The following is a 7,885-nucleotide window of genomic DNA, read 5'->3' as shown; positions in this document are numbered from 1 at the left end:
TATATGTATGTTGCTTTTTCTCTTAAAAGCAGCAAACTTCTCAATTTCATTTAACAGAATCTAGGCAGGGCTTGGAAAGAGCTGCTCTGATAGTTTATCTTGCTCTTCAAAAGACGGTAGAGCAAACCCAAGAGCCATCTTGGGTTGGTTTTTTCCCCCCATATTGAAGCCAGTTAAATTGCTCTGGCCATGTTTTTTGATCCTTCTACAGGAGTATAATAAGATCAAAGAAACACTGGTTTGCCTGTGATAGACTTTAATATGCATATTATAAGTACAGAGTGAGCAGCAGGCTTATGTACGCTTCAGCTTATGATTAGTAAGTATTAAGTTGTCATATTTGATCTTCAGTGGTGGCCTCCATTCTTCTTTGGAGGAAACAGTGAATATTCAATGCCCAGAGCTATGATGAAAGCTGCAGCTCCCCACTTGAATCCCCTGGTAAAGATTTCTGTTACAGTGATAGGTCTTGCAAAGCCACCCTGGTACCTCCATGCTTCATTACTAGAAAGGAAAATGAAACCAAAGGGAAAAAAGATCAGTGAAGCCACTGTGATACAAATTAACAAGAATATAAATATATAAAAGAATGATGAAGATATTTCAATTAGGTAGACATTGAGGCTGTACAATATGTTCTGTCATTTAAGTATCAGGAATTACAGGTAAAAAGTTCATGATAGGAACTCTAACCATTACCATATAACTTGAGATACAAGTACTGCCAGCAAACAACACAATTATAGGAACAGAATCACCTCCCTGAAATAATGTAATTGTACTTTTCTGTTTTTATTCTGTAACATTTCAGAACCCACTAGCACTTGCATGGATTGGACTACCAACTACAAAGGCTGGTCACTGTGCTAGACAGTATGCAGCACAGTCAAATCTTACAATCCAGGCATAGATAGCTCATCTCAGTGTGGAGGCACTTTCTATTTCACAATAAAACACAGCAATATGAAAGTCAGATTATTTTAAAAAGAAAGACTGAAAAAATGGTGTTTAGCTTGAGCTACAGAGTATGTGCAAACTTCACACTGTTTTGCCTTGCTGTTTTCGACCTCCATTATTATTGAAACGTTAATCACTGCTCTAACTGACTACAAATATTTATTGATTTATTTATAGCACAACCAGTGTAATCTATGGACATGGGTGTAGTTTGTCTCTTGTAAGGACTCAAAAGTCCTTAGGAAAAGGAAAAATAACTAAGCTATAAAATAAAAACTGTCATTTTGGGAGAAAATAGCAGGGTTTAAAACAAGGGAGGCAGATATTTATATTCACAGATAATCCTCTTGTGCAGATGGATTTTGTGACTCAGGATGAAAGCATGCTGGCATGGAAGAGTATCTTCTAGGTGCCAGTATAGGGCCTGATAGATGCAGACTCAAAGTTTCCAAATAGGACATCTTTCACAAAGCTTATCTTGTATTTCATATGTGCATTAATGTGCACTTGCCATAAAGGTTGAAAGCAGATTCCCTGTTAAAATGAACTCGGCATTCCAAAGGGGAGGGAGCTCTGGAGAGGGTGACTTTGAAGATTTGTGATGCAAGACATTAATAATACAATCTCCTGCCAGACTACTGAAGCAAGTAGCATGATACCTTAATTTCTCACTTGTTAAGGAAAATTGGCATGATGCTTGTACTGTCCTATAGAATTGACATACTACTTTACATGAAATTTAAAAAATTCAGAAGGAATCATCTCATGCTTTGTTTTTTATTTGAACCCTGATATGATTGGCTCAATCCCCTTCAAGACTTTACTGAAATTCTGATAATTTTCACTGCTTTTACTGAAGAAAGAATTACCTACAATGCCAAGGTCTGGTTGATGCCACATCAGGATGATTTTTGAGGCTCTTCACTTACCGAGCCCAGGGGTCCCTCAGCCCGCGCTTTGCCAGCCTCCTCTGCACCTCCTCGAGGGGAGTCCCCTCCACCTTCCACTGCCTGTAGTCAGGCAGCTCCACTTTGTCATGGCCGTGCCCGTGGCCGTGGTCACCTCCGTGTCCCATACCTGGGGAAAAGGTCAGTTTGTTACTTGGCAGAGAGCACCATCTTATTTTTATACACTTGCAAAGAACAATCCCCTGTACAGGAAAAACAGGGAGGCAGCAAGAAGAAACAGAGAACAAAGAGCTTTGTTCTGTAAAACAAAGACCCAAGGGACTTTCAGAGCTGGGTGATTACACACAGTAAAGCAAACTTAAGCATTACTGTGCTGTAAGTCACAACCATTGCTACATCCATGGAGCACCTATGTCAACCCTCTGTGCCAGAGAAGAGTGTAAGAAAACCAATGGTTTCCATGTCTATAAATGCACTCCAACAACACCAGCCCCCCATTACTTCCAGACTTTCCAGAAAAATCACAAAAAAATCAGAGCAAAAATTTCTGACTTAGATGTGGGAAAGCTGTGATTGCTAAGCTCTGAAGAAAAACAAAGACTTGGCTCCTCAGCTCCTTTTAGCTGCCTCCAGTTCAGTCAGATATAACTGTGACATTCAACAGGGCCAGGAGAGATGCATGGACAAGGAGATGCACCTTACCCGTTGCTTGATGAGGCTGAAAAATGTATGCTCTATTTACATACACCTTGGAGAACTACAAAAATATTAAGCTTCTCTTTAAAAACAGATGTGAAGTGGAACATTTTCAGTGAGATCATTAAGAACCAGAAGAAAATGATAGATTTTAAGGCTCCATTTTCACAAAGCACCTGAATCTTCCTTGAGCCAAGGTTTCCCATTTTAACACCTATCAGGGAGCAAAGAACAGATTCATTGCCCTTAACTTTTAGAAAATTGACTGGAATGCAGGATGCAGTTTCAAAAGCTTGTAACTACTGACGATGACTCCAGGCCGTGAAGGCAAGCAGACAGATTTCGCTGCCTGAGAAAACCTGGAGAGCAGTCTTAACGCTGTCATTACCGGAAAAGCTCCCCCTAAATTAGACGCCAGGCTCCAGCCCTGTGATAGAAACCCAAGGCCTCTCTCCTCCCTGTATTCACGATTTACAAGAGGGAAGGTAACGCCGCGGCCAGCGGGCTGTGCTGCAGCGCCGGCCGGGCGCTCTCTGCAAGCAGAACCAGCGCAGCTGTGCCCAGAGGTCGGACGGAGCGGGGCAGGGAAGGCACAACGCGCACTGACAGCCATCCCCACTCCCACTACCGCCCCGCCTGCCCTGCCCGCACACGGACACGCCGGTGGCGGCAGCAGTGCGGCCCGGTGCCGGTGTCGGTGTCGGTGCCAGCCCCGCCCGCGGTACCTGCCCGCTCCGCGACCCTGCTCAGGACGCGGCCGCCACCCGGAACCGGAACCCAGCCCTGGACCAGCCGCTACAGGAAGCGCGAGCCAGCCAAACAGGTTCCGCGAAGCTTTTGTTCCGGCTCTTCCCGCTGGCCCGGTGCGGACACGGGGGCCGTGGAGCCACTCTCTGATCCCCGCCCCGTGCCGCTGTCCCCAGCAGGACAGGCCCGCACGAGGAGCGGCGCCGCCGGCTCGGGCTGAGGGCCAGGGGGAAGGAGCAGCGGAGCGGAAGGAGGCCAATCAGTGCGCGGCTTCTTGCAGGGGGCGTGGCCCAATGGGCGGGCGCGTTGCTGAGGTGCGGGGCTGGCGGTGTCTGGAGGTGGCGGCGGAGGAGGAGAGCGGGGTGAGGGGGTGGCGGGGTGAGGGCCGGCAACAGGAACAGGGTCTCCCACCCTCCGCGGGCTGCCCGCCGCCCTCTGCGCCGCCGGCGCCGCGGGCAGGGACGGAAGCGCCGCAGGGTCTGTGCGTGCGGGGGCGCGAAGCGTTCCCGGCAGTCGCGCCGGCAGCGCTGCTCGCGTTCCCTCTCCTGCCTCTGCGGCTCCGTTCCCTATCCTGCCGCCCCTTCCCGCTCCCCTGGCTCGGTCAGCCGCCCCCTCCCCGGTTATGTAAGCCCCGGCCCTCTCCCTGCCTGCGGGGAGCGGCGGCGGGCCCGGGCAGTGCCCGCTCGCTGCCAGCCCTCGGGGCGCGCTTCGGCGGGGGAAGAAGCTGGGGGAGAAATCGGAGCTCGCAGCGAGCCCGGCTGGCGCCAGGAGCCGAGTTTCGGCTTTCAATGGGTTTGTCCTAAAAGAACACTGGTGTTTGTTTCCATAGGAGAAGCGGGGAAGCGTCCCAAAATCGTGGTAGTGCACTGAAAGGTAAGGGAAAGTGAGGAAATCTGCCTCCTGAGTGAGGCGGTGGCTTGGTTTCACTGGGTGCTTGTGTCAGGAGCTCGGCATTTTGCGTGTGTGCCTGTGTGACTGTGAAGTGTCAATTGCCTTAGTATCTGCTTAATTACAATTATTTTTGTGTTTGTCAAACTTGAGCACATAGTCTGCTTCATCTGGAAAGAGACTGGTAAAAGTTAACTACACAGTCAGTGACTTATGAAGACTTTAATTACTTCTCAGCTGTATGCAATACAATATTGTTTCTTTTTAGCAGAATACAAACTGTTCTATTAATTTTTGATACTCCTATTAACATGAGAGTAAACATTACAGCATGATGCCAGTGAAATTTCAGGGTAGACTGTAGTGCCTTTTTCCAATATATTATGATGGAAATCGACTTCTGGGTTTCAGGGTTTCTTAATGGGGATATTGGAAGCGCATGAGAAGATTTCCAGGAGGAATGCCATTATCATGTTATTAACAGTGAAACTGTTCTAAATAGAGTGCCATCTGTTTAATCCAGACTGCCTCAGTCTGGTTTCAGCATTGAATGTTTTTCACTGTGAGATAAAGTCTGGAAGATTCAGAGCAGTCTTCTCTTGGGGTGAGAAGACACACATTTCTTTTTCTGTAATGTATGGGGGTTTTGGAATTGTTGGCTCTTCATTTGTGAGGTGCTTAAATCCCTGTCTTACAGAGAATGCAGTGCTGTCAGAGACTTGCAAAATATTTCTTATTTCTTGCTGTGGCTGAAAGTTAATGTGTATGTGTCCAAAGTCCAGTGGTGCTGAGGAATGTGTATATTTTTCTCAGAATTTTTTTTTCAGTGGCCCATAGACATGTCAGATACCAGATAACCTTGGTTTTATGCTTTGAGAAAAAGATAAAAACTCACAGTTTTATTTATGTTTGGTGCTTTTTTTCTTATTATTTGTTGAGGGAGTTGTTTTTGTTTATTTTGTTTTGTTTTCTTGGTGCCTGGAAGCCTGACTTGAATATTAGACACAAAATTATGCTGGTATTGCTGAGTATGTTACCAGGGACATTCAGTTCTGATCCCAGAGCATTGGCTTTGTATGATGTCTTGTGCATGAACACAATTGTTTAACAGGTTTAAAAGTTTAACAAGGTTTTCAGTAGCTGTTTTTGCCGTCCCCCTCACCCCCCAAGTACATAACTTACGGTAAGAAAAACCTTGTGCAGTCAGTTGATCTACTCTACCATGTTCTGCTTCCTGCATTTCCTTTTCTTTCAGAATGGTCTATACTCTTTTAAAAATAAGGCTGCAAATATGAGGGATGTGATATTTTGGGAATATAGTAAGCTCTTTGATGCTGTATCCTCAAGTAAGTGAGTCTGCATAATTTCAAGGGGCCCAGAAGTGTTGCTACAGTGTGTTTTGAGAAGGAAGCTTCACCATAATTACAGTGTCAGTCTGAAGAAATCAATAATATGCAGAAGGAAATAACATAAAAGAAGTTTCTATATTGTGTAAAAGAACCCCAACAAACAACTGAATGTCCTCTAGGAAGGAAAGGTCATTGAGGCTCCACGTACAAATAATCAGTACATTTTGTGATTTATGCAGTTGGTGGGGTTTTTTGTGCACTATTTTTTTATTATTATTAATTAGTTGTGGTGATAATTACTGCAAAGATTTGGTGTTCTAGGATAAAGTTATTTTAGCTTGTATGCAACCATGCTAGTTATGATTTGCTGGGATTCCTGCTTGTGTTGTTGGGCTAGAGGAAGGCTGCAGGGTTTCTTGGATAGCTTTCAAAAGTCCATGTTTCCAGCAATTTGTGTTGCTGTGCATTCTAGATTAACAGATTGTGAGAGTCATTATAGGAACCACTCTTCTCTGCCTGTGCATCCAGTATTCTCTCTAGCATTGGACAGTGTTTGCTGTGCTCTTCATAATTGTTTTCTGGAGTAGAGAGCTGTGTGGCTGACAGTGGCTTGAACTGTTTGCAGTTTTGAGATGACAAGAAAGGGTTCTGGGGTTGTTCTTTTGCTTTTTTCCCCTTTAATATCAGAAGACATATTCAAACTAGTTAAATATTGCGTCCTTTTCCCCCCTGAAATTGCATGTTACTTACTGTGGTGTTGTATTAGTAGTCAGTTATGTCACTGGAAGCCTCTTGTCATTTGAATAAAATGGTTAATGCTGCCTTAATTACAATAAGGATGGAAAAGATCTTTCTTTAGTTCACCTTGGTTTCTTTGAATGCTTTTAAAAAAAGCACTCAATGAATGGTGGGGAAAGAAATTATCTTCTCAGGCATCACTAGAGAGCTAAATATTTTATGGACAGTATCACAGTCACTGTTTCACCTCTGTTTTAGAGCAGTGATGGGCTGGAGCAGTAGTATTAGTTTCTTTCTGTTTATGATGTTTGTTTGCTGGTGGGTTGGTTTTTGTTTGAGGTGTTCTATTTGGGCAACATAACGACCATTTTTCCCAGGAGCAGCCACACTGGTCTGATCTGTTATTCTCTGCTGAAGCCTAAGGCTCTGAGACCCTGGGGTGTGACAGGATCATTGTTCTGAGTTCTGCTCCTCTGCCACAGCTCAGCAGGTGCTCATTTGACAGAGGTGCTTTGCTCTTACACTCTTTTCTAGAATATAGGGTTACCCCTTAGGTCAGCTCTCCCAGTCTCAGTGGGGATGATGTGTTGTATGGATTTTTGTTTCATGGATATACTTAACTTATAAAAACTTTAGGGCCCATGTATGGTTTCTGCAGCTACCATGTTTTCTGTCAATAAGAGCTGCACTTCATGTGGGGTGTCAGTAAGGCATTGCTCTGTTCTGAGCTGTTACCTGAGAACTTCATGTGATACTCCCTGTTTTCTGTATGAGGAGAGGCAGACCTGTTTGCTCTTTACCAAGCAGTTTAATATGAGTTGAGAATCTTTAAAGACCTGGGTCATGTGTTCCCTCAAAGACTTGTCTGGGCTGGAAAAGAATTTTTGATTCCATTATTTATCTTGATGCTTGTTTCCTTGTATTAAGATACAAATGAATATCAAGAAGTGAAAGTGAAGGCCTCCCCATCTGAGTCTTCTTGAAGGACATCTGTGCCATAGTAATAATCACTAAAGAAATCCCTTTCAGGCAAAACTGATCTGAGCAGGGGCAGTCACAGGTAGTATAGTTTGACTGCTACTTCACTCTCTTATTTTCATTTCCAAACAGAGCAAGTGTGAGAAGTCATTCTTGACTTATTTAATGCTGTTTTCTAAAGGGGTTTTTTTGAGTAAGAAAGTAGTTAGAGTTTATGCTTGTATAACTCTCTGTAGATAAAATGGCAAGCTGGTTGAATTTTTCTCTCTGCACCTTTGTTTGGATAATTCCTGCTTCTAATAGCAAGACAAATAATTCAAGTGTCTTTTTTTTTAATTTAGTCATAGGACAGATTTATGGAGTGACTCAATGGATCTCCTTTTTTTGAATAGAATTGACCTTAGTTTTTAAGCTTCAAATAAAAGCTCAAGAGGTAGAGGGGGCACTTCTGATGAAATAAAATAGTTATTTAGAAAAACCCAACTGTAAAACTAAATTCTCTTTTGCCAGCTGTGCTACAAAGAAGAGAACATAAAAACCAAGATCAGGGACTGGGTAAAATAGTATATAGTTTGCAAACTGTTTCAGTCCGTGCTGCTGATTATCCATAATAGTAAAAACTTT

The 7,885-nt window shown here is 44.0% G+C and overlaps 2 protein-coding genes across 4 annotated transcripts in view; one reads left to right on the top strand and one right to left on the bottom strand.

Moving 5' to 3' along the window:
* Nucleotides 1–239: 239 nt before the first annotated feature.
* Nucleotides 240–3,531, bottom strand: NDUFB3 (NADH:ubiquinone oxidoreductase subunit B3). 2 transcript variants are annotated; one of them, XM_066553446.1, is made up of 3 exons: nt 3,251–3,531; nt 1,887–2,034; nt 240–504 (listed from the first exon to the last, which is right to left on the bottom strand). In XM_066553446.1, the coding sequence occupies exons 2-3, from the start codon at nt 2,030–2,032 to the stop codon at nt 348–350; spliced, it is 303 nt and encodes a 100-aa protein (XP_066409543.1). In that variant the 5' UTR covers nt 2,033–2,034; nt 3,251–3,531; the 3' UTR covers nt 240–347. The 2 variants fall into 2 exon arrangements, with proteins under 2 accessions (XP_066409543.1, XP_066409542.1); XM_066553445.1 differs by having other exon boundaries at nt 3,287–3,528.
* A 592-nt stretch (nt 3,532–4,123) lies between these two features.
* The window catches only part of HYCC2 (hyccin PI4KA lipid kinase complex subunit 2), a 49,878-nt gene continuing 46,116 nt past the window's right edge, over nt 4,124–7,885 (top strand). For both annotated transcript variants that reach the window (XM_066553071.1, XM_066553073.1), the window contains exon 1: nt 4,124–4,181. The gene's annotated coding sequence lies outside the window, so the exon portion shown is untranslated. The remainder of the gene's footprint in view (nt 4,182–7,885) is intronic.

This window comes from Molothrus aeneus, chromosome 7 (genome assembly GCF_037042795.1).
Source record: "Molothrus aeneus isolate 106 chromosome 7, BPBGC_Maene_1.0, whole genome shotgun sequence".
In the NCBI taxonomy this organism is placed as follows: domain Eukaryota; kingdom Metazoa; phylum Chordata; class Aves; order Passeriformes; family Icteridae; genus Molothrus; species Molothrus aeneus.
The sequence above is the reverse complement of the archived record's forward strand: the minus strand, read 5'-3'. Positions and strand labels throughout refer to the sequence as shown.

Bases quoted from the DNA above. Each gene is read 5' to 3' on its own strand.
- NDUFB3 (XM_066553446.1), bottom strand. From the start codon at position 2,032: ATGGGACACGGAGGTGACCACGGCCACGGGCACGGCCATGACAAAGTG. The intron at 505-1,886 runs GTAAGTGAAGAG...TTTCCTTTCTAG, and splicing joins CTGAGGGACCCCTGGGCTCG to TAATGAAGCATGGAGGTACC.